The 26,824-nt window shown below is 37.5% G+C and overlaps 1 protein-coding gene across 1 annotated transcript in view; it reads left to right on the top strand.

The window, feature by feature from the left end:
* The window catches only part of LOC108969727 (vesicular glutamate transporter 1), a 26,338-nt gene extending 322 nt beyond the window's left edge, over positions 1-26,016 (top strand). Inside the window, exons 2-9 of the mRNA XM_018934613.1 lie at positions 3,011-3,670; positions 16,890-17,214; positions 21,762-21,998; positions 22,787-22,980; positions 23,051-23,510; positions 23,589-23,774; positions 25,183-25,383; positions 25,677-26,016. Coding sequence (XP_018790158.1) covers positions 3,621-3,670; positions 16,890-17,214; positions 21,762-21,998; positions 22,787-22,980; positions 23,051-23,510; positions 23,589-23,774; positions 25,183-25,383; positions 25,677-25,973 — 1,950 coding nt within the window. The 5' untranslated portion in view covers positions 3,011-3,620 and the 3' untranslated portion in view covers positions 25,974-26,016. The remainder of the gene's footprint in view (positions 1-3,010; positions 3,671-16,889; positions 17,215-21,761; positions 21,999-22,786; positions 22,981-23,050; positions 23,511-23,588; positions 23,775-25,182; positions 25,384-25,676) is intronic.
* Positions 26,017-26,824: the final 808 nt, after the last annotated feature.

Genomic DNA, 26,824 nt, shown 5'->3' with positions numbered 1-26,824 from the left:
AAATAAAAAAAAAATTAAATGCAAAAAATTAATAATTAATATAAGATACTTATAAAGCTTAAAAACTTTGAAAACTAAATAGCCAATATTTTTGAAAGTGTTTTGATCTTCAGCTATTAGTTGATATCTTAAAAGTTCTAGGTCACGATTGATCAACTGGGGAGCTTTTGAGAAAAGTTTCTTCATTCATTCCAGAACTAATTTATGGAACATGGTAGTTAGATAYTTTTTAAGCGATTGATACTGTTGCCGACGGAATTTAATATTTATTTGGATTGAGAATAATTTACCAAAAGTTTTTTATATAAAATTCGATAACTAACCACCAAAATAAGATTTAGGTAGGATGGTAATTTGGTACAGGAAATCGCTTGGTAATGTGTCTGTGAGCTGAAAATTAAAAAAATAGGCACAGCACTGCCTTTTAAGAAGTTTAATGTACATATCTTTTGAACCAAGTAAGGTACAATATACAAATTTGTTCGGGACAAATCCCCTAAGCACACAACCGACACTGTAAAAGTAGATAAAATTGAGGCGAGGTTATCCRCTCACTGCCTAAATAGCGGTTCCGTTAAAAATACTAAAAGCGCGATAAATAAGTAAATAAATACTTTAAGACGCCTTTATTGGAGTCGCTGCTCAAAATCGGACCTAMACTATTCACGCCCCCAGATGCCGAATATGTGGATCAAAGTAGCAATTGCAAACTTTTTATCGAAAATATCGGTAAATATGTGAGATATATATATTATAGAAATTCGGAGAGTAMAAATTATTTTCTAATAGTAGTATGCCTGTGGAAACTATATGCATACAAATCTCTATATATATAAGTGATCTTAACCCTGTTAGTTTATAAAAGTAGTTCAATAATGAACTATATTGGGCTTCTCATATCTTCCTGTCTTTACAAAAATCTTTGCGAAGTCCAATAACGGGRGAGAACTTTTTTAAGATCCTCCATATGTCGGATAATTTTCAAGATCTTCTATAGATACTCGTATGAAAACTAGCCCGGTTAAGTATCTGAAAATAATCTAAGCGCCAATGTTTCAGTAATTTCCAAATCTATATTCAAAGAGCCTACGTACTAAGTTGCTCGATAGTGAYATTAGTTAAGTAGGATAAGTTTCCATATGTAACGTCTTCCAAGCCAAGAGTAGTAAATTTTACTCTAAATTAAATTGAAGGCTTTTGTAGAAGAAGTTAGACTCAGGAGTCTAGAAAAAATTCACAATTCCTTGAAAATTCCTAAGTCCTCCTCTTGTTATGTTAAATCATAGGCGTCGTGACAGCTGACAGACCTCTGAGACTAGATAACACTACTCAACAAAACTGAAGGAAAAATTTGCGACTAAGTGCTAAGAGGTCTCATTGGTATTTGTACTGTCCTGATTAGGAATTTGAGTTCAAAAGATTTCCATCAAGTACAGCTACATATTTTTATCATTTTAATAATTGGTGATGCTTTGATCTCTACTCTCCTTGACTACAACAAGGAAATTTACTATTATATATATTGTTAGGAAATTTTTATTATTATTTTCATTTTTAGGAAATAGAAATGACAAAAAACAGTCTCTAACAATGGAAAATGACTGTAAACTAGTGTAACTTTTAAATCCGAAGTCTGGAAGGAAGGTCTGGAAAAGCAGGTAAAATGCCCAATATGGTGTTTGAAAATGGTGCTTTTRAAGGTATTGATCCCACCGTCATATATCAATCCTCTTTCAATCTAAATCTTTTCCTAAAATTACTATTTAAAATTGAGAGATGGAAACCAGATATAGTATAAACAAAAAAACCGTATAAAGCTGCAAATAATGGTTCAGATTCTATCAATGGTTGTCTTTTATTTTTGATTATACTATAAGTGCTCTTTTTGCAATAGTCCGGTTGGTTCTCAGATAAAAATTCGGCTTTTATGTTTTTATTTTTTTTCCCAGGTAAATGCCTTTTTTGTCTTGGTAAAAAGTTTCCCTTTCAAGAAAAAGGTTCTGCGTAAGATTTAAGGTCCGCATTGGCAAACGGTGTATACCGTAGTCGACGGAACGATGAGCCGTTCGAAATATACGACTCTATTATGACGTCCTGTAGAAGATTCTATGTGCAAATTTTATCTCTAATCCTCTTCCGAAAAATATGTGTAGAAATATTTCAAAATATTCAAAAAAATAGGTAATCTTTATAAACGTTAGGTTATGAAGTCAGCTAAGAATGCCGGTGYTTTTAAAAATTGGGTCATAAGACCCTTAAAGATCGATAAAGCGCTTTGAGTTTATCAGAAATTTGTTGGGATGGCTGATATCAGTTTCAGCTATGTATTATGGTTCGCCGAAGGTCAGATTACAGTAGTGTTTCAGTGTCTAGATGTTTCTACCCTACCCTCCTCCATATAACTTTGACAACTGGTGATGGAAAGATTTTAAACCTTACCGCATGAATACCTACTGRACAACGTAATCCTACGATTGTGGTAAGATGAACTTTGCTCAGGGCAAGGAGTTCAGCAGATCTTTTGCAATAGAATATATCAGGTAAATAGAAAATGTATCGTTATTTTTCTCATTGATTCTTAAAAAAATGTTCAGCTTTAAAAAGTATGCTAAAGCTTTGTGACTTTCAACCTTTAAGCCTTTAAACTTTGCTAGGAAATTTCAACATTTGTAGGACTTTATWAAAATTAATTACTTGAACTTTCCCTTCCAAGCCATTTTTTGCATTAAAAATTTCCTTAGTAATATATTTAGACTGTTCACACGTCTTTCGCTCCCAAAACTATGCAGCCATGCACAATTTTACGCAACTCATCATTTGTTCGGAGCGCAGAGAGAAATTTATTAAAATAATCCGCTTATGAAACATAAGACACGAGCGTAAGTAGTTAGAGGAGAGGAAGTATAGCAAACAAATTGCACACAAAAAACTTTAGCTTATCAGCAAATGAACACGCTTCAGTGAAATGCGAAATTCATTCCGATTATTTTTCTCTCTGATTTCCTTWTAGAAATGGAAAATGACCCCAAAACGGCAACTGATGTTATTACTGCTATCACTGCTGCTGGTACAAAAACAAATAGCCCGACAACACACAAGCTGAGCAACAACAATAGGAACAACACGCAACCAACGGAATGAAAATATGAATTTCTACAAATGTAATAAAATCCAATAATAAAATATACACACACATATATTTATAGCTACACATGTGTGGGTGCGCGCCAATGTGTGCCATAAAGGAATTGTGCTCGTAAACAGCGAATTAAAGTGAAAACTGGGCRTAGAAACGCGTTGCAAACGAAAAGTGTAGCATAACTTCAGGCGCATAAATGAATTACCGTGAAATYAACGCGCGCAGCAGATAAGCGTATTAGTGTGTAAAGGTGATGAAAAAATAAGTGGGGTAACGGTGTACGCGCAGTATTGCTTAGTGGCGAGAGTGAGAAGTACGGGCGGAGACTGTGGACCACCCATGAGGCGGTAATCAACTTTCCGTGAAATATACCGGCGGCCAACCACGAGTGTACAAAAACAATAAGTTAGCATTATCAACAACAACAAAACCGAAAGTAAGCAGTCAAAGTTAAAACAACAACAACAGCAGCATCAGCAACATGAAGGGCTTAGCAGCATTTAAGGAGAAAGCAACGGGCGCTTTCAGTGGGTAAGTTGGCTACTGCATAATAGTACACAAAATAGCAACAAAAGCAACAACATGAAAAGAACATTCTCACACAAAGTTCGAAATTTAATTTAACGGACCACTGACTGGACAGATTCGGCAGACCACGGTCATATTGTTGGTGGTTGCAATATGACTGAACGGCAATCAAATTTTATTTTTGTTGTTGTTGCCGTTATAGTCAAATCARTGGCGCTACTTGAGCTGGCGGAAAATGAAATCATTTGTTACGGTTTATTACTGCAACGAATTCCAAACGTATTTCATGCGCTTTGTGGGCCCCCTGAAAGACTTTAAAGCTTGGTAGAGGGAGAGAGACTCGAAGTAGAGCTGTAACTTTTAAAACAAGCTTATCACGCTTGACGATTGAATTTGCTATATTCGATAATTTTTTTTTTCGTAAAATATAAAAATATTTTTAGCGAAAAAATTCAACAAMTAGTTTACTTGAAATGCTGATTTTTCAATCTTGGCTGCGAAGTCATTAGAAACTTTGTAAAYGGTTTAAGGGAGTCTTCTTTGTAAGGATGACTCGCGTTCGAAAAGCACGAAGCAATCAGTGAAGGTTGTGAAGTCCCCGAAAATTTGTCTCAAGTGAATGATCCATCCATCTAGAGAACTGTAACATTTCATATGGATTGACTCAACAAATTTTGGTTATTGTGCTYAATGCTAGCCTCATACCAATATATCTCAATCTTTTGTAAAAACGACGTACTAGACTTCTACTACATTCCTTACACTCATTATTACTACTTACGAAATGTAGTTTTATCAATTCGACGTTGACACTCTCCGAATATTTAGCGAATATGTGCTCCCAAATAAGCCATACTTTATAAGAATTTTTAATTGTTACAAACATACTCTACTAACAAAGAAATTTTTAAATTTTGAAAAAAATATTATAAACTCAGCAATTGCGACGCCAATTCCGATGACCCCTCGGAAAAATGAATCGCCCGCTTTGGCAGGACCTTACAGAATCATTTAAAGTGTAAAAAATACGTGCTTTAGTTAACACCTTAACTTAGAACTTGGACGAAGGAAAAGAACTGAAAATTGGATTTTTAGCAGATATTTTTCAAAAAAAAAAAATAAAATTTCGCGATAATTTTATTTTCAAATAGTTGTAATCGAACAAAAAAATCTTCATCCAATTCTTTAAGAAATATATCACAAAGACCTGTGTAAATTTTCATGAAGATCGGTTTTGTAGTTCAGGAAAATCTTGCCAACCGACTTCAAAAACACCRTTTCGAGAAAAACGCGTCTAAAGACGGCGCACTTAGCCTTGCTAGCCTTGAGCGCACAACTTCTCAAGGCTGCATCTACGAAACTATTACTCAAATCAACTTGAAAATTTAGAACAATATTCTAGAGGTGTTGTAGAATTTAATAAGACAATATAAAAAAAAATTGATTTTTTGGAAGCCATAAAACCATGTAAGCCCATAAAGGCGGATATCAGCTCAACTAGATACGAGTAGAATGATGAAAACCTTGGCTACATTATAATGTATGCGCTCAGTATCTAATAACTAGTTCGATTTGATATTTTTCGAATAAGAGTTGTTTTAACGAATGAGAAATAAAATGTAGGCTAGAACTTTTTTTATAGCATTAACTCTATGAGTATCCGAGCACACTGAACTTTTGGTTATCTGCCATAACAAGTTCGGCACATAAAAAATGCACTTCGCTTCAAAAAGTCTAAGGATGTGTTGGCTTATTATTTCGACTGACATTTCGTTCTATCAGTTTACCCAGCATTTTTGCATATACTCGTAGCATGTAGGTTTACACCTCTAAATCATTCTAACCTGAACAGGGTATATTAAAATTATATTATTATAATTACATTGTGGGTACTGGAAATTGTAAATAAAACGAAAAATATTTATGTAACAAATATTTATTTTGTCACCGTCCAAGTAATCCCCACCAGATGTATTTCACTTATGCCAATGGGTTTTCTAGTCCCCGTTACACTTCTCGTAAACAGATTTTGGGACGGCCTTCAGCTCCTTCAGCAAATATTGTTTTATCTCTTCGATTGACTGAAAGCGGGTGCCATTCCGATGATTGTTGACTTGTTTATGTCAAACTCCTAAGCCCATGTCTGATCGGTAGTTAAAAGATTCTTAATTAATGTGGTATTGGAATTCACATGATCAGGCCTGTCCAAAGAGAAATGTTTACGGTRCTCTGCTTGAAAAAAAAGCAGCTTAAACGTGACGAGTCAAGCTAGGAAACCCAATATAACCACCAAAATCATTCGAACGGGTTTGCAAGAGATATRGAGACACAATTTTCCATATCCTTTACTTTTTTAACATTTCCATCAGTTAAAGGGGCGAATGGCGTACAGTACGAGATACTTAAGAAGCTGCTCATTTGTCATTGCGGACCACATATGGCTACCATTCAATGTAAACATTCGCAATCTAGTGCTTGTAAGAAATATTTTGTATTTGTGGAGGGTATTAAGGCTTCGGTGCAACCGAAGTTATTTTTTTTTTGTTTTTGTTTTTTTTGGTGTGTTAATCAACCACTTTATGATAATTTTTAAAGTCCGAAATTCGTGTATGATTTAGAATTGAATACTGACAAGCAATTGAAATCTTTTCAATATAATTCTTTAAATATTTCTAGGGAGAAGGAAAAGTTTCGAACATAAATCATACAAATAAACCGATACTTAAAATTTTCTTAGAGCTCTTTATCTCCGGAAATTTAATACTATAATATCAATTTAGACCAGACCAATTCAATAATAGCTCAATTAGCATTTAATTGGCAAAATTTGTTTTGTAATCTCTTCTCATTCAACTTGAAATAATATTTCCTAAAATAAATTGAGTATATTACACAGAACACAAAATTCAACTGAAGCATTAATATCTAAAACTCCTTGGCTAATTGACAAGGTTTTTGCATTGTACTTAGCTTGATGGATAAAATACTTCTTCCGTTAAGCATCATTTTTTATCTGATATTAGAGGACCCATCCACGCTTCACTGTGGCTGATATTTAGACAATCCATCACCATCACTACTACCATCTATATGAGTTCTATTAGTTGGATTATAACTATTGGTTACTGAGATGTAGCATCTTTGTGAAGCAATTTGTGTTAGTTTACAAAAAAATGGATCAAAAGCGTTTCGTGTGTTATTAAAGCATTACTTTTTGGGGAAAAATACTGTTAAATTTGGGCTCAGGGAAATCCATCGTTGAAAAGATATTTGCTAAGCTGGAAACAGGCGAAATGAGCACTGAGGACAATGATACTCTAAAGAGGCGAAAGCTCTGTCCAAAGTGGATCTGCCAAAACAACAATGTGAGCTCTACGAACAATTTTCTAATGCAGTTATTTTAGTAAAAAAAAAAGTGTATGCAAATAAGGTCCATTAAACGCTTAAGAAGACTAAATGTGCGTGTGTGTTTGTGCGCCCGGAAAGTTGTAAAATTATTGACATACCAATAACAACTCAAACCCAGCTGATAGCTCAGAGAAGTCAGCGAAGGACAAGCCGATGATACAAGCAAAAATTGAGAGTGGTTTGCGTCACAAACAAAAACCTGAAGAAGCAAGTGAGAAGAAAAGAAAAGAATCGTGAATTGTGAATTGTGAACGTAGAAATTCCAAGCGTATGACATTGAACGCGCTGGCATGCCGAGTATGACACGCGGTGCGCATCATTCAGCAAAATATAGATGGGTGCGTCGCCACGAGGCGTTGATGTCTCGCACTTGTGGAGCCGGAATTCCGGGCACGTTCCATGCACGTGCAACCAGGATGAAGCCGAGAAGAAAGTGCACGCGCTCAACGGAAATTTTTATGAAGTGCGAGCTTTATGAGCTCTCAACTCTATTTGCTAGGTAACAGAAGCTGCGTAGGTGTTGTGGGCATGTGATTGCGGCAAGTGGCGTGGGTTGCAGTAGGAATGTCATGTAATTTAGAGTAGCGAGCGATATATTTAGCTCACTCARGAGTGATTGAGTAATTTGAGATGTCATTTAGGACATATAAAGGATTACATTAARTTTATTGAATGGGTTTAACCATTGAAGGCGCTGATTCTGCAGTATATGGAGTGTAGTGCCTAGAAAACAAGAAAGTTGTACCTTTGTTCATTGTCATAGTAAACGACGATATGACAATGAGTCATAATAATAAAGGACTTGTCATTTTAAGTAAACTTAGGTGGGTTTGAAAGTCAGAAAAACTAATTTGTCTGTTTTTCCGTGTCCGAAGTCGCTTAACCTTAGTGGAGGATTCGGTTACGGTGGCCAAATGCTTTAAACTTAGAGAAATTAATTTAATTTTCAAGAGTTAGATTAAGTCATATGGGCAATTCTAACAGGGATCTCAGGCTCAGTCTTRCAAAGACTGGACAATGGAGAAGAAAGTGGTTGGATGTTTCGATCGCACCTTAATCYATACAACTTTGACAATTGGTGTTGGACTGGATTTTTAGACTTATAGCAAGAATGCCTAATGGACAATGTGCATTACCCCAACGAGCAAAGGGTAAAATTTGACCGCGATAAGGTATGGCTGTCGAGGCGATTAAAAACCAGCGTAGCTTCGTTTGGGATATTGTAGCAGATTGAACACCTACTTATCCAGAATAGACCCCGACATATTCAATATATGTCCTGCGTTCAATGAGTATCCGCATGACACTGACCACCTCTTTGCGTGCCCTACCAACCCCACTCATTTAACACCCCTCTGCTTTTGGTGCGACCCCTTCGAAACAGCACGTTTGTGGGCCTTTCGTTAGATGACGTCGACTACAACTTGGCCAACCTTTACCATACCAAAGGGTCTAGGTGCCCGTTAGAACAACAAAAACAACTAAAATCCATATGCACTATGTCGGTATTTTTTGGCTTGCCGCGAACTTTCAGTATAGTCTTTGTCAGAAATAGTACTGTAATGCTCAGCTTAAACTGATATTATAGACTTTGAATGAGGCTCCTTCTAATAGAATGAGATTTGAAGTTCAAGCGACAAAATATCACCAGTCTTTGAGTTGGTGGGTGCTCAACTGGTAATAGCAAAACTACAAGGTCAGACGGGAGACTGTAATCTGATATCAYGGAGAGCASTTAGCCCTTGAAGTTCGTTCCAATCCGCTTATCGGGGTTGGCCCTTCGGAGAGATTCGTGGTGGCTGTGGAAAAGATGTCCTTTTCACTCGACCTATTGTAACCAAAAAAATTCGTGTAAGAAGCTTTTATTATATCGGGCGGTGATCAACGCTTTATATTGATTTATGTGCTTTAAAAAATCTTCGTGAGGTTAGGCCGACTTCGGCAAATATTCAGGTAAATCACAACGACAAAGTGTAGTATGGATTTGTACGAGTGCTGCAAGCTGTACTTTGTTAAGGRCAATCAGTTCAGTAGGCCAGAAGAGACTTCAAGGGATGTGGCTTGCAAACGTTCTTGCCATAGCGTGGTTGCGATCGCAGATGCTGGATTGTGAAAGTCTTTCATAGTAGTTAATACTTTTGTATGAAGGTTTACTTGGCGACTATGACAACTGGAGCTTGTATGAACCAATTTAAGTTCTTGGATGTTATCTCATCAATATGCAGCCATTGAACTTWTAGAAACTCTATTCATGGGCAGATAAAACGGTTGTGGGATGAGCAAAAAGACAGAATTTATAAGTCGGAAATAAGAAGTCTCATATTCTAAGAAGATATTATTCATCATAGTTTGCGGAATTACTCCCTTTTCCTTCATCCGTCTGTAATAAATTCTAGTTTTGTATTATTCATAACTGCACTTTAATTACTAAACTTGGAGCTAAATGGCGTAATTGTGGCCGTTAACATTACTAACTGCTGTAAATTAGTATTGAATWGAATAAAAGTGTGCTGAAAGCAGGAAAAGTAGAAGGTACGGGGTATCGCCACACCCACCACTTCAACCACTCAATGGCAAACAAAGAAAATGTAATTGAAAAGCGTGCAAAGCGTGAAAATTGTATTCAGATCAAATATAGAGAAGGCGAAAGTTAGTTAGAAGCAAGCGTTTGTACAACGGCACGCTGACAGCCGCCACTTAAGGAGGTCGGATGCCTCGAGAAGACGCGCACAAGTGTCTGTCAAACAACGCCATTGTTCCAGTAGAACGCTGCTTGGCAGTGAAGACTTTTCCGCGCTCAGGAATACTTATTAAATTTGCACTGTGTATTTGTGAGTGAGCGCGTCTGCGAGAAGTGCGTTGGCTCGCGCGCCTAAAAGCGCACAACAAATCGACCTGCGCTGAATGCGAAATTTGAATTGGAATAAAACAGAGCGTATATATATATATATATATATATAAACCGCCATTCGATTCATTTAAATGTTTTGGATATGTCGCTTCATTGTTTTTGTTGTTGACACTGGCTTTCCATTTCACTTTCATTTACTTGGCTTAGTCGCTGACTTCAAACCCACACACACTACACTCGACTCTTGGTGACGCATAAAGTGTTTTCCGTTTTCTGCCGCACTCATTCATTTCTTCGTCATCGTTTCCATTCGCAGTTGTTGTTGTTGTACTTTTACAAGTGCCTTGCTGGCAACGTATTGGCAMTTGATAGCTGAAGAAATTTTATGCCAAGCCAAGCCGTATGTCATATTCAACGCCACCCGCCGTACACCACTTGCCGCGCGCCCACTCCTCTTGTTGGCATTGTAATTGAAATTKCTTTGCTCATTCACAATGCCACTACACAACACTTTCATCTTAATGGTTTCTTAATGTGCGTCTTTATATTCATATCCATGGCATGGAGCATTGTGTCTCCAACACCACTGTAGTCAGGGTGGCAGTAGGCCTCGATGGAGGAGGCCACAGCATCTGATATGTGTTATAGTGTTTGCATACATATGCACAACAAAACGTTTACCAATAARTATATATTTATATCGGCCTTTGATTAGTAACTTAAGGCACTTATTCAAAAGGTTTTTCTTAATTTTTATAGTGAGATGAAAAAAAAAAACACAAAGCTTGTATGGCAGGTATACGATTTAGTGACCTACTTTGAAAAATTTGCACAGATATTGTAGTGTTATCTTGTACAATAATSCATGCCAAATTTCGTGAAGATGCCTCTTCAAATAAAAAAGTWTCCCATATAGAAACMTRAGTTTGATCGCTCAGTTTGTATGGCAGCTATACGGTACAGTGGTTCGATCTGAGCAATATATTCGGGAATTGTATTCTTGCCTCGAAYAATAATTCATGCCAATTAATGAGCAGCTTCTTGATGAGAAAATAAGGTGTGCAAAATTTCAGATCGATATCTCCAAAACTGAGGTGCTAGTTCTTATATAAAGATAAACCTCTCACAGTATTAAGTCTTTCACCAAGTAATTTCGTTATTTTAGAGCGATTTAAATACCATTTATTTTATTGTATTAACATTTTTTTGAATTTATCTACCTTTTGCTATCTTTCGGGCAAAATATTGATTCTTCGCTTCAAAAACTTTCAAACCATGTGGCTAAAAAATTGGTCAAAGTGGTTTTTGAAGTCCTGATTTGAGGTGAAGGTTCTTTCATCCAAAACAAAAAAAAAGTTGGTAGATTTTGGAACAACTATTAGTCTGAAGATCTGGAGAATGTGGTGGATGCGGTAGTACATCCTATTCAAGCTTTTAACGAGTATCAAACTTGTATGAGGTTCTCATTATSCTGATGGAACACTAMACYTTTTMTATTGATCAATTCAGGTCTYCTCTGTTTGAGCATATCATTTAATATGTTCAGTTGATCATAATACACTTCAGAATCATTTGTGGTATTGTCGGGCAAGAGATAAACGATTAATTCGAAATCTGGAGTGGGCAAAAAATAGTAAGACTTTTTAATTTTAACTTCGCGCTAAAACTAATTCGTTGAATTTTTTTTTCTACGTTGGTATGACTATCAGTGACTTCTGTGACAAACGTCAAAATAATCACTAGTGTTTAGTATATGCTTGTCTATCTGAAGTACATAAAGTGCATTCGCCGATTTTTTCGATGAGTGAAGTTATTCAACCAAGAAGTCGATTAAATTTTGTGTACGGAATCAAATTTTTGATGATAAAACATTCAGAATATTGAAAACGGCTTTCCGTGATAATTGGTAGTCRCGAGAAAATGCTTTTGATTGGTACAAATTATTTAAAAAAGGTCGAGAACGCGTTGATGATGAACCACGTCCATTAAGGCCATCAACATCAAGTGATGGTCAACATGCCAATAAAATAAAGAAATTGGTGTTTGAGAATGGAAGATTATTAACAGTCAGAGATCTTAGTGGCATCAGTGGAATATCGAATAATTTGAARGCTCATTTGGGCCTAAGAAAACTGATAGCACGATTAATTCCAAAATCACTAATTTTTTCAAAAAASATCGTCGCGTWAACATATGTGAAACAATGCTTTCGTCTACCAGGATGTCAKGAAACGTATTATTACTGGCAATGAGTCTTAGATCTATGATTACGACCCGGAAAACAATYGGCGGAATATCGTGGYAAAGGTGAGCTTAAGGCRAAAGAACACGTCAAAGCAGATCAAAAATAGGGTTGTGTTGACAGTTTMCTTCCAACCGGCCAAACTGTCAACAAGCATTACTATTTGAGTAWTAAGCGCGGTTTACGGCCAGAATTATGGGCTGACAACATTTGGATTTTGCCTAGCGATAACATGAGTTTTTCGCCAACTTTTTAACCAATATCGTGTCGCAACCACCAAATTSGCCTGATTCAGGTCCGTGTGACWTCTGGCTATTCAGCAAACTCAAGCGACCGCTCCGGGGAAACCGTTTTGAATCAATAGAAGACATGAAACGTAAATTGCAAACTCCGTTCTGTAAAAAAATGAGGAATCCATATGAAGAGGTTCGAAAGTAATACAAGATATTTCATGTGTCCGTGAACGGTCACGTTAGACAAATTTATTCTTTCAGCAATTCCCCGAATTATTAATCCATGTTTTCATTAAAATTTTTTTTTTTACTTTTTTACACAAAAGCCTATATCAGCTATACAGATACATAACGCWAAGGAAGTTGGCTGCGAAAAAATGTAGTGAAAATCAGCTGTCGTCTTCAAAGCAAATTGCTTAGTCAAGGACTAAATATTTTACTACAATTTCAGTTATTGATACAAAACTCAAATAGTGAAATATTCGCTGCTGCATCATTCACCATAAACAACCTCGGTATAACCAAATTGTAATACATACATGAGTATATGGAATGCATATAGATATTCAGGCAAAAAAAAAAAAAACTTCATAGAAACTCCACAACACCCCAAACCCATTTTACTTGATGCAGCATCAGCCAGCGCTACAAATCCAGTCACGTCACTGCCGCCACAGACAAACCCTCGCTGCAAGCTCTAAAAACGCCAAAATGCTGTGGCGCCACTACTTTTAATCTATTGGACGYCTAAAAGTCTGCAAAATTTTTACTGTAACGACAAGGATATGCRTGCCATAATAAACCGAGAAGAATATGTGAGCATAACACGACMATCAAGCAGAGATATTTTAGCGGAGAAACAAAATAAAATTGGCGTCAGACTAACTGGCTGACATTAAAGGGCAACTAAATCATCACACACATACACAGAGACATAAAAATAGACATAATATTCATAGTGATTGAGAAGAAGCGGATAAGAAAAGAAATATACATATATTTATAACTAGTTTGTGCTTCTACGAGTGTGTGTGTGCTCCGGCAAAGAAATGTATTGCTGTCAGGACTTGGCAAGCGAACTACTTAGAAATACGAAAACAAGGGCATTACCAAGCAAACTGGCGAGCGAGTCACCAATTGACTGTGTGAGTGTGAGAGCGTGTGCCAGAAAAAATGGCAAATATTTGAATTATGAGACAACTGGCATATATTTGCAAGGGGACAAACGGATAAAGAAGGAAAGAAGAAAGCAGAAGTTGTGGCATTTAAGCAGCAGAGAGCAAAGAGGCGACCAGTGGCTTGTAAGTGGGTTGATTAGTGGCTAAAGCACGATTTTGCTGGTCTTTTATGTATGTATCTGTGTATTTGTGTGTTTGTGTACTTCTAACTTCTGCTTGACAATGAAATGTGTGCCAATATTACTCTTCATAATCCACTGATGTGGCGTTCAGCTGTGCTGGACCGAAAATTTACCTCGAAAAAAAAAAAATATTTGAAAAAAAAAGAAATTTTTTTTTTGTTTGGTGTAACTAACCAAAATAAAATAAAATTTTTTTTTTTGTTTTCTGTAACTAACCAAATTCTGCCAGGCAATTAGTTAGGCCAGTTGATTTGTCAAACAGCTTAAGAATCTGAGCAAGGTATGCATTTTGTTGTTTTTTTACACATTTTTTGATGTGAAAAATCTCAACCCCAGCAACCCAGCTTGGTTATTCCGCTGTGGCCGCAGTTTATGCCGTTTACTCATAAATGCCCAAATAATTGGCAGTAAGTTGTTGGAAAAGTACAAAAGCCAATTGAAGCACTTCAAATGGCGGCGAAAGCAAGATTATTTGTGTTGTTGTTATAACAACGATCTTTTGTGTTGTTAATTGATTTTACCAGCGTTGGCTTTGAATTGCGCGAGCAGGGCATAAACACTAGTATATATAGGCAAGGAAAAAAAGCTACGATATGTTTACTTTACTAATGAAAAGTAAGTGAAAGAACTAAACGAGGCTTTTGAACGAAGCTTTAAATATTCTACGTCTTATCATGACTAACCAAATTGCACTGCCGAAAGTTGGACTGGAATTAATTCGTATATAGAAGCAGTGGACAGTCGATTCGGCGCCGTTCGCAGCTACTCGTAGTGACGTATGGAACGCTTTGGCGCATTTTACGCCAATATCTTATATTGAAAGCGTAAAAAATATAGGTTGTGTAAGAACTGAAGTCGTCTGACCCTCCAGAGCGACATCGCTTCACTCTATGTGTTTTTCCAAGAAGATCCGACGTTTTCGAGCCAAATTTTGTTCAGTGATGAGGCTACTTTTCACTCAATGGGTATATAAGCAAGCAAAATTGCCAGAGCCTTGGTAAGGAGTAACCTGAAGATATTCCAGAGCAAGAAAAACAAAGGTTTAGTGTGGTTTGTAATCCAGTGGAATCGTTGGTCTTGTTTTCTTCAAATATTTTCTTTAACAAGCCGCGCTACTTCCCACACATCGCATCAATCAATTGATATAATGAGAGAACACTTTCGTAAGCTGATTATTTCACATTTTGGGCGCTGTAGTGACTCTAATAATTTGAATTTCAATTTCAAAACTTGAGAGAATTTTTATTACAGTACACTGAGACCAACCCTTAGAATAAAAAGAGTTTGAAGACTTAAAACTAGTGGATATGGATAGACGTAGACAAGTCTATAAGGAAAACTATGTACCAGTTGTTAATCTGCTCAGTAGAAGCTGAGAAATCGTGTGCTCATTTGGAAAAAGAGAGCTTCTTCGACATATTTCGAGAAAAATGCGGCCGAAACAGTTTGTAGGCCGAATCAGTAAAATACCTATATAACCAAAAATGCTTTGATTTTTGAAAAAATGGCAGCAGAGCACCAATTACAGCCCATTTAAGTTTCTTCATTTGCAAAGTACACTAAGATTGAACCAGTATAAAAGTATCACTCTTTGTTGGTCGAAAAGCTTGCAGTACTTGGTTGTTGACTTAGCTAAGCATTGACAAGCACTCTCTGATACATTTTTGCCATTTTTTACCAGTTTTTCGAAACACCATACCTTCAAAATATACAAATCGATTGAAAGTGAAAAAAAAAAAAATCAGTAAAAACAACTTTCTATCGGCTATCTTTGTATCGCACACTTCCTTTTCATGACTTTACGTTACTTTTTTTGTTTTCAATTGCTGCCGAACATAAATATATTATTATTTTTGTTTCATTATTCACCTTTCTTTCTAGAAATAGACGCCGCATACGCGGTTATAGACAAGTTTGCAACAGCGCGGGTTTATTGGAGACATATATTTAATGAGATCGATCGACAGTTATCTTCAAGAACTATATACTAGACTTATGTAGGTCTATAGATAGTTTCTAAGGAAGCTTTTTGGCATCCTTTATCCTAATGTGGGCCCTTATGCATTATATAGATAGTTTCTAAGGAAGATTTTGATGTCCTTCTTCCAGATGTGTACGAATATTTTCGGAAAAGGTCGAACTTAAGTGCATTCCACCTTAACCCCACAATACAACGCGAGCTCAGAAAAAATGTTTACTTTATTGTCAACAACAAAACCATGAAACCAAAAACAACAACTGCAACAACAATTGGTATCTTGTAACTATTGATACGCACTTAATAAAATTGAATTTTATTTCAATTGGACACGTATGACTCAGCTATCAGCGCAAAATACATACAAACGCGGGAGTTAAGAGCAGAAAAACAACAACACCACCCTTGCAGTAAGCGACCCCAGCAAACTAGAGTTTGTATCATTGCAACAAATTCCCACTCTCGCACTTATTTGCCGGTTGTTGGCTGCTGTCAGCTCCTTTGGGAGTTCGGTTTGGTTGCCTTCGCGTTGAAACGACGTTGTGTCAAGTTTTTGCTGTTGCTTGTTGTGGTGGTGGGGCACTCGTATTTACCGCTGATTGCCGGTATCACACATTTCAACAGTAAATCCTAGTGCCGCCATGCGGTGTGCCTACGTGTGGTATAAATGTGGGAAAAAGTCTGCGTGTGTGTTAGTTTGTTTGTCTGTGTGTGTTTGTCATGCCTTTTCTATGCACGCCTTTGCATTTCTCAGATTTTATTGCTCAATTATGTTGAAAGCTTCCAATCAACAGGTATTTTTGTGGCTTCACGGTGCCTGCTATGATCACTTGGCCATTAAGATGTAATTTATATGACCCCAGGGAATGGTCAGCATTTGTTGTCATGCGAATGTCATAATCAAGGTGTCTTATAAATGGCAAAAAACAAAAAAAAAAAAAAAAAAAACAGGAAAGTCTTTGTGCAATAAATATTATTGCTTGCCACTGATTTTTATCTTTAATAAAAATTGTTTGAAGAGCTGAACCATTCTTAGGTGTTGCAGAGACCACTTTATTATAATAAAAATATATAAATAAGGGAATATATAACTAAATAACTAAATCTCACTCACCCCTTACTTATATCTCTTTCTTCTCCTTTCTTGCAGCATCAAACCGAATGTTGAAAAATTTGAGATCTCCAAAAACTATCATGGCGGCTATGGCGGTTACGAGGAAATGGAGGACGGCGATAAGATTGGTGACGGACCTGGAGGCGGCATACCATATGACGATGATAGACCCGATTCGCCAGCCTCTTTCGAGGAGATCGAACGCCCGCCATTACGTAAAATCGACAAGTACTGCAAAGCCGAGTGTCCCTGCTTGCCGGCGCGTTACACGATTGCCGTGATGGCTTGTGTGGGTTTTATGATATCATTTGGCATGCGTTGCAATATGTCGGCGGCAAAGCTGAAAGGAGAACAAAATCATGTGAGTGTTTTGAAGAACTGACGAGAAAAAATATCAAACAATTTAATTAACTAAGATACTTTTGTATAATAATATTTTTTGTGTTAGAAATTACATAAAATAAAAAATATGCTATTGTGAATGAAATATTTTTAATAAAATATATCAAGAAATATCCATTTTCTTGTAAAGAGGTTTTTTCGAATATTTTGCACTGCTGTCGAGTACATCAAAGCATTACTTAGTAAACAGTGGGACGAAGTTATCTTAACTATGTCCTCCACGCGGTTGCTGACTTGGCAACTGACGTCGCTGCAATCACCGTCTCGGCTTGACAACGGGGCTTGTTCCTAGAGCGTAAGGGGCGATGCGGGCAGGCGACGTTTATCCTTCGCTTTCTGGTAGCTTCACGATATTTTGGGAGAGAGGTTTTTAACTACTTTTGTCATTGGTATTTAAGTACCTGGGAATAGGTATAAAACGCTAGGGTTAGAGATTGCCTGAAAATAAATCTTATTTTGGAGGAAAACAATGAAAAACAAGGGTGCAGCCCAACCCAGCGTAGGTGGAATAAGTTTCTGCTACCAGCGGCGGACACGGTAAATCCACTTGGAGTGTTGCTGTCAAAGCTGTTTTACACCACAGAAGTGCCACGGTTATTAAAGACTCTGACCTCGAAAATGCTAACAAGAACGAAAAGAAAACATTGATACGCTACGGGATATTTCAAGGATGCTGTTTCGGTAGAAAGGACTAGGGATAGTAAGGAAGGACTGAAAGCGAAAGCTAATTACAAAACGGCGGTCAAAGGCCGTTCAAGACTTATCGAGGAGGGAATGCCGGCCATAAGGCAGCTTTTCGTTGATAGCGAAACAGTGGGGCCGGCTAATTGGCCGAAGCGAAATGACGAAGCTGCAAAGCTAAATGTCAGGTTGAACAAAGAAAAACTCGAAACGTCCAAGATGTCAGTAAAGACCTGCGATATAACTTAGAAGTACTTAACAGTGTCGCTTATAGACCTTGAAACCTATCACAAGCAGCGGCACTGAAGTTGCTAGATGTGCTCTTCGCGAATTTGAAAAGGAAGAGGGCCACGTCCATGCCAACTTTTGATGGGGCGGTTTGGGTGAATGGAGTCAAAATTCTTTAATGTGCCGTCAGTGCTGTGGGTAAAGGAAGTGAAGTCTCATGGACTGTGGGGAGGTGGCCGACCTGAAAATAGTAGACACAGTGATTGAAATTTCATAAATGAACTTAGCTCGAGCCCTTAAAAATTCTAAGTTAATCGGATGTTCTATCATGGTTACTGAAAGAAGGTTTCCCATTATTTTTGAAATTTTCATGCGTATAATTGGAAGGAAATTTACAGTTAAAATACATGAGTAAAAATTTGTACTTACGCACTAGGGTGAGACACCATTCAAAGGTTTGAAATATATAGTATATACCTCTCAGGTAGTTAATTTTTTTAGAAATTTTTTTTTCCATAGTAAAATCCGAGATTTAAATATTTTATCACAAATGGTTCAAAAGTAATCATACTTTTAACGAAAACAGATTACGTCTTATTTATATGGGAAGCCTTGAATGCTCATCGATACTTTTTAAATTGAAGCTAAAAATGTTGCCCTGCAGGAATATTATTTTCTCTGTATATAGGTTAATTTTAAACCATAAATTCGATATTCGGATTTTTTATGGCGCACCCTAATATGTGTAATATTGTATATATTGTAGCATATATATGACGCCATATATTTAATACAATTAATCATATGAATATTCACTGTAAGGCAGTTGAAATTTAACTAATTTGCGAGAGCACAAATATATATGAYAGACGAGTGAAATATCTGTCAATTAATTTTTGACATTTGCCAAAAATGCCGAAGGCCAAAGTCACGTTTCAAATTTCGATGTCCTGGCTTTCAAAGCAACACACATGTAACTAGTTATAAACCTATACATATGTATATTTGTATCATTCACCGCTTGCCACTGCCAACTTAAATTTTCTTACGCTAGCAACTGCCTCGCCTCGCCCTTTTCACGAGCGTAAGCTCATAATTCACAACTCATATTTTTATTTGTACTTTACTCTACTTACTTTACTCTACTCTCTCCTCTCCGCGCATTTAAATATTATTTTTTTCATAACATACTTGGTATGTTTTGTAAATGTTTTAGAGATTTCCCTTTTCAATGGTTATGGGCGCAATTCCGTCACGCTCGTTAATAATGCCTTCAGGGCGCTTTGGCGAGCAAGTATTTGGGCTTTCGACTGCTGGCGTCAACTTTTACGTCGACAACAGTATGTTTTCTGCGCTTATTTTCCATTGCTGCCAGCCCCATACCAAAGCCCTGCCACCACTCAAATGGGTATCTCGGCTTTGTGGCTTTTGTTACCATGCACTTAGSTATCGAGATTCCGCATCATTTGTTGCAAAATAGCAAAATATGCATTGTGGTTATATTACAACACAGAAGTGCGTGTATGTTTGTGTGCATTTTCCATTTCAATGCGGCGCACTTGATTGCTACGAGTCTATTTGTAAACTTATATGCTTTTTTCTGCAGCAGCAACAATTGTTGTTGCGCGTGCCATTCTTGCAGCTGCTAATGGATACATTTATATTATGGCGATGCAGTGTTGCTGGTGAGAGCCAGTGGTATGACATGCTTGAGAAGAGGCTGAAAAATAAATAGTGAAAAGTCGTAGAGATGTAGGTTCCTTGATTCTCCTTTGCTTTATATAACGTTAACTTCTTGAAGCGGCGGCCACGTCTCTTCTTCCCATTGAAGAGTTGTACTTAAATCTGATGCGCTTCGATTATCCTACTTTTCGGAATTATACGTCGTTACAGTCTTTCAAAAGATGTGTTGTCAGTAGATATCTGTTTAGAAATTTTACCTCTAGTCTGTTCCCAACCAATCTATTACTCCTTATTAAAAAATTCAACGTTTATAAACACTTTAAAAACCATCCAATCGCTTTACTAATGAAATCTCTAAGTTTTGTGAATCAGAGGAAAACTCTTATTGGCTTATCGAGACTACAAAGACATTTGACAAATTTTGGATATTCCTTCGGAAACCATTAGTCCTTTATGAACAGTTTAGCCCAGAACCTCATTCCTCCAGTCTATATTTTAGAATTTKGGCTTCGGTGCTAGCTTGAACTAATTTCTGGTTTACAAATTCTATGTGATTTTCTTTGGTTCTAGAATGTCTTGATGTAAAACCTCAATGGATGACTTAATCCACCTTTAGTTTTGGGGTTTCTCATCCGTGACTGTTGTTTCCTTTTCATGTAACGATATAGCGCCGAATTTTTACGGACAAGRTAGCAATCGTAAATTTCTTCTATATTCCAGAGGGTTCAGAAAACTAATGATTTGAGTAAGACACATATTTTCGCAAGTTGATTAACCGCTTTTTGAAATATAATTCTCTATTGATATCCGAAACCTAAGTCTATAGTAATTTTTCTGATTAGAAGGTTGAAATTTTTAACTAAAAGAACTTAACTTCAGAGATGGATTTTAAAGTTTCGAAGATTATTTTTGATGTTGTTGTTGTTATAATAGGTACCTAATCCCCATTAGATTGGTAAGTATTAGATAAGTTGTCATCGATGTCATCCGACGGTAGTCCCAGGAAGGGTGCTGTTTCCATGGGTTAGTAGGTCATGCAAAGAGGTGGCTAGTGCCATGAAGGGACTCATTACACGCTGGGCATATGTTTGATATGTCAGAGTCTATTATGGAAAAGTAGGAGTTTAACCTGCTACAGTATCTGGTACGAGGCTGCACTTGCTTCACTTTCGATTGGTCAGAGTGGGAGTGATGCTACCTATTTCAGCTCCTGTGMACCGTAGAGGTCTTCTGGTGAAGTGGCGGCGTAGTGTGCGAACTAAGTGCAGATTGCTCAGCCGTAGAGACTAAGGTTGCGTTGGCACCATGGGGCCGCGTAACTTATGGTCCACTCATAGTGTGTCTTAGGGCCTGAGCAGTTCTTAAATTAGCTCCATCCATTGCACGTATTACAACTAAATGAGATTTAGTTTGGATAAAGCCTTTTGGCGCAGATGTAGCAGAAAAGTTCCTCCAGGTCCGGATTGGACTCAATGCCAGCAGGAGTCAGGCGGACATGGAACAACTCTGCTGCAAGACGTTGCTCCAGTGGTGACAATTGTATACATAAACTTAGCGATCTAAAGAGGGATAGATCTCCGAAAATACAACTCCGCGCCAGAGAAAATCCGGGTAAATTCTGATAAAGTAGAAACAGCTGTTGTGAGAATTCAACAACCTCTTTTGATCGTGTGTACTAGTCAATACAGTATTTTTTCCGAAAAGCTATCGAAAAATTTTTCGGGTTGTAATTAAGGAGCGAAAATTTAATCGAAAAGACTCAAAGATTCATAGTGTTTCTTCGATTATTTTTCAYCTAGAATTAGGTATATAGATATTTTCATACATGTTTATGTAATTCCCAAATAAAATCCACATGTATGTGCTAAAATAAATAATACAACATATATAAATATTAATTTCATTTCTTTTCAGACAAAATTCATGAATTGGAGCGTCGCTGTGGAGAGTCATGTGGATTCATCATTCTTCTGGGGCTATTTGATCACACAAATACCGGGTGGTTTCATAGCATCGAGATTTCCGGCTAATAAAATCTTCGGCTTATCAATTGTATGCTCGGCAACATTGCATCTGTTGGTGCCAGTGGTGATGGCCGTGTGTCATGGTTATGTATTGATAGGTGTACGTGTAACGCAAGGTCTATTTGAGGTAAGTGGGAGGAAGTTACCAAAATAAAAGCATTTCAGCTCGGGCTGTACTTATGAAAGCAAAATCGAGAGGAAGATATATAAAGTACATACATATGTATATACAAAGCAATATTTGTCACATAAACATAAACAAAGTAACGGGAAATGAAATTCGGGCGTTTTGTATGAAATTCGATTTGCGTTAAGCAGATCAAAGCCACTTGAATTCTTCCGAATTTTACTGAAATTGCGAATTTGCCTGCACACAGCTCGGCASGCATATGATTTGTAGGCATTCTAAATGAAATTCAATCATATAAATGTATAGCAATTGTATATTTATTTAAGATTACATATATATCTCGGTATGTGTGTGCAGTTGGGTACACACACGCTTGCGTTTAAGCTCTCCTTTCATAATATTAATATGAGTGTTTTTTTGGCTGGCGAAATGAAAACATGATGTAATCTGCTTTTAGGCGCTGAGGGTTGCTACTGCCAAATCCTTTCACCATCTTTTGATGAGCAAATCATTATTTTCTGCCCTTTATTTCATTTTATTTTATTTTTTTTTCTAGAGAGCTTCGGCAATAAGAATCTGGCATTTCCTGTTTCCTGCGATTTATTTCTGCATACTGTAGTGAAAATAAGTTAACAAAAACCACAATAATAGAATTTTAAATATATGCTATACTAACTTTTAAGAGTCCTGAGCTGACAATACACCTTTTTGCTTATAAAATCTGAAAATTTCTATTTCTATGCAACCTTTTTTGCATTTCCTTTGTCCACTCTTGCACCACACAGGGCGTCACCTATCCGGCTTGTCATGGTATCTGGCGATTTTGGGCGCCACCCATGGAGCGTTCACGTCTGGCCACATTAGCATTCAGCGGCTCATATGCGGGCGTTGTGGTGGGTCTGCCATTGTCCGGTCTGCTCGCCGACGCGATTGGCTATCAGGCGCCCTTCTATGCTTACGGCATGTTCGGCATAACATGGTAAGCAATACAATACACCGAATTCTCCCAATTTATGATATTTTATACAATAAYTCAATAATTTCTTTAGGTACCTCTTTTGGTTGTGGCTCTGCTTTGAGAATCCCCGCAAACATCCTGCCATCAGCATACCGGAATTGAAGTATATCGAGAAATCGCTGGGTGAGACCTCKATGCAGCCSTCRATGCCGTCGTTGAGYACCACACCGTGGCGTGAGATGGTGCGCTCCATGCCCGTCTACGCGATTATTGTGGCGAACTTCTGTCGTTCATGGAACTTTTATCTGCTCGTGCTCTTCCAGTCGTCCTTCCTCAAGCATAAGTTCGGTTTTAAGGTGGAGGAGGCCGGTTTCATCGGTTCGCTGCCACATTTAATTATGACCACGATTGTGCCATTCGGTGGCATGTTGGCTGATCATCTGCGTAAGAATGGCATTATGTCAACCACGAATGTGCGCAAACTGTTCAACTGTGGCGGTTTCGGCATGGAGGGTTTGTTCTTTCTCTTCGTCGCGCACTCCGATACGGCTGTGAGTATGATTAGCAGCGGTTTTATGCAATTCTAGTTTGACAAATTAAATATGTGCTATTAAATGCTTGTATTTTAGACCGGCGCCATGTTTGCTCTAACTTGCGGTGTTGCCTTCAGTGGGTTCGCCATTTCCGGCTATAATGTAAATCATTTGGATATTGCTCCACGTTATGCCAGTATTTTGATGGGTCTCTCGAACGGTATCGGTACTTTGGCTGGCATAATTGTGCCCTACGCGTTGGATGGCTTGATCCGTAAACATGTAAGTAGCGAAGCTTTGAAGAGAAAAGATTTTCCGAGAATGTAGATAAGTTAAGAAAAAATTGGCGATAAGACAAATAGAATCAGGTTGGATACAACCATATAACCATATTTCAGACCCCGTAGAAGTTAATGAGCCTAAACACATTTGGAGATGTTTCCTCATGAAGGCTGAGTTTTCCGACCGTGCGCCAAAGGTACCTTCTTTGCCCACCTTGGCGTCAAAGTCGCCAAGCACGATTTTGACATCGTGACGAGGGCAGCTCTCATGGGTGCGTTCATCGTAATCCGTAATGCGTTTGCCATGTTCGTCATCAAAAGGGAGGTCTCTCATCCGACGCTGTCGATTTGTTTTCATTGGGGACTTTTTTTACGTGGCGGGTCTCAAATCCAGCGTACAACCCTGAGTAGGGATGTCTCGCCTTGAAACCAGTGTTCTTTCGCTACTCAGAGGATATTTGGTCTAATATCGGAGGTTGTGAGCTGCTTGAGCCATATTGTAAAATAATCGTTTCTAGCCACTCTCAAGTGAATGCGATCAGAGAACTTCCCTCATTTGCTTGAACTTCTACAAATGACTCCATCATCTATCCAGCGGTGTGGCTTGACCACAAATTAAAATCCGTTTTGTGTTCGGTTAGGTTAAGAGGTCGATTGTGAGAGAGAGATCTCAGTTGGATAGCTGAGTATACTGGTCTCTTGTGGTACTTAAATACTTCTTTGAGCCTGTCACAAATTTGTTGAGGCCGCTAATGCCAATTTCGGCTTTGTCTTCTGGCTCACCGAAGATAAGACYACCCCGATGKGTTTAGACAGTTCCATGTCATTTTGATCATCCGCTGCAGTTGTCATCAGTGCCAAGGGACTGAACAAATTTGGGGACTAATTGAGGTGGCGTTCAGCCAGAATGTTTAGGAAGGCTGTACAGCCCTCTCGGAAATTTCCCTGTGGCACTTCTTAAGCCGATTTGGTTCAACGGAAAGTGAGTATCCAGGATTAGCATCAACGACTCCTCACACCTCCCCGCTCAGAGATCATCTAATATCAGCTTTTCATAGATACCCTTTTGGAGTAGGATTCTTCGCTTGAGAACTCATGGCAACCATCAACACTTCCGCAGTAGGMTAACCACGAGACTCTCTTGGCTTTCTTCTATTGGAATATGTATATATCCAGTCCTACCTCATACAGTGACGTTATGTGTACAGTTGTGGAAGTTTTTTCAATTAGAGAAGACTCGAAAGCGGTCAAAGCTTTTCAGCCGTGTTTTTATAAACAGATCTCTTTAAGTATACTAACTTAACAGGCGCGATATTCTTATTATTATATTGTGAACTTCATTTACTTCCGAATTTATAATCAAAAATTAATTTTATTTTTGTTTTGAAATCCTCCGCTTTCTGCTTTAGCCCCACGACTGTTGGACCACCGTCTTCACACTTGCCGCATGCGTTCATTTAATCGGCTGTACCTTCTATGGCATCTTCGCTTCCGGCGAACTTCAACCCTGGGCCGAGCCACCACACGAAGAGAAACAGGTGTGGGCGCCACCAATGGGCGCTATTGCTGAAGATCCCAGCCAAGGCGGTTACACCAAGGAGACTTCCTTTGTAAGTTTGAAAGCAAATGCTTTATGGAGTTATGATTTCATTGCAGCAGATACAAATTGACATGCAATCGTRTCATTATAAATAAAAGATAAAATGCTTTTACGAATCATAATTTTTATGCTATAAAAACGAGGGGAAGAGAGTGAAAGCGTCAAAAGGGTATACAGTTCATTTGCCACAACAAAAGCTCCATTGAAGCTCACTTATAGCCTTTTCCTTACACGAAATTGCCTTTTAATGCATTGCAATTATATTTATTTTCAACTCTTCTAACAAAAATTTCCTTTTCATAGGGCGTCACACCGCAATACACCGAACAGAGTCAAATGCAACAACCGAATGCCATCAATTATGGTGCGACCGGTCACGTGGCCAATAATCCCTTCGCAGCCATGTCGGGTGGCACTATACCCGAGGAGAGCGCTATGCCCGAGCAGACAGCTGATGCCAGCGCATATGGGGCTTATGACTAYACGCAGCAACAACAACAACCACAAATGCCAAGCTATGATCCACAGTACCCGCAACATTTGTCATACCCACAACAAGCACAGCAACCAAATTATCAACAACCCTATCAAACACAGTAGGCTGAGCGAGCGCGGTTGGCAAGTGAAAATAAAAATTAGTAGAAAATTGGGCAAAATTCAAAATGCAAAAATATTCGAAATTTAAAATGCAAAAATATTCGAGATTCAAAAGGAAAAATTTTCGAAAAATCAACAATATTCGAAATTCAAAATGCAAAAAATATTCGAAATTCAAAAAGCAACAAATATTATCACAAACTGTAACAATGAAAACTGGCATATATAGGAAATACTCTAAGGAATAGCGCAAATATCTACAGTAAACAAAAAATAGCATTCAACTTGCTTTTGTTGTACTATATGCRTACATACCTGTATACATGTATGTACATATGTATGTATGTTTAAAACTATTTTTGGATTTAGTTCAAAACACTTACAAATTACTGGAACCAAAGTACGAAACAAAGCAAAAATTATATATAAAATGCCATACAGCTATAATTATTGCAACAACAAGGAGCATAATAATTAAAGTATTAACTATAACCACCATAACAGTGCTAAAAATACGTATGCTTATATAAAATTTGAGTTCAATGATAGATAAAGGGTCTTCAGAGCATGGTAATTAAAAAAAATATTTATGAAAAATAAATTAAAATATTATAATTTTTTTTAAATGCACCGAATGAACTTAGGCACAAAACTCAAGTAAAAAATGTTTGTAAAAACAATACGAAATCTTAAAAAAAAATTAAAAATTATTTGCACCAATTTTTTTATTTTTTATTATTTTACTAAATTTCAGTTTTTCAAAGAAAATTATATTTATGAATTAATATTTTTTTTTATCGAAAAAATACAGTTATACATACTTAAAAAAAATGAAGTTTTCTAACTGCTTCTTC

This window comes from Bactrocera latifrons, unplaced genomic scaffold (assembly GCF_001853355.1).
Source record: "Bactrocera latifrons isolate USDA-ARS-PBARC rearing strain unplaced genomic scaffold, ASM185335v1 scaffold_263, whole genome shotgun sequence".
In the NCBI taxonomy this organism is placed as follows: Eukaryota; Metazoa; Arthropoda; class Insecta; order Diptera; family Tephritidae; genus Bactrocera; species Bactrocera latifrons.
The sequence above is the reverse complement of the archived record's forward strand: the minus strand, read 5'-3'. Positions and strand labels throughout refer to the sequence as shown.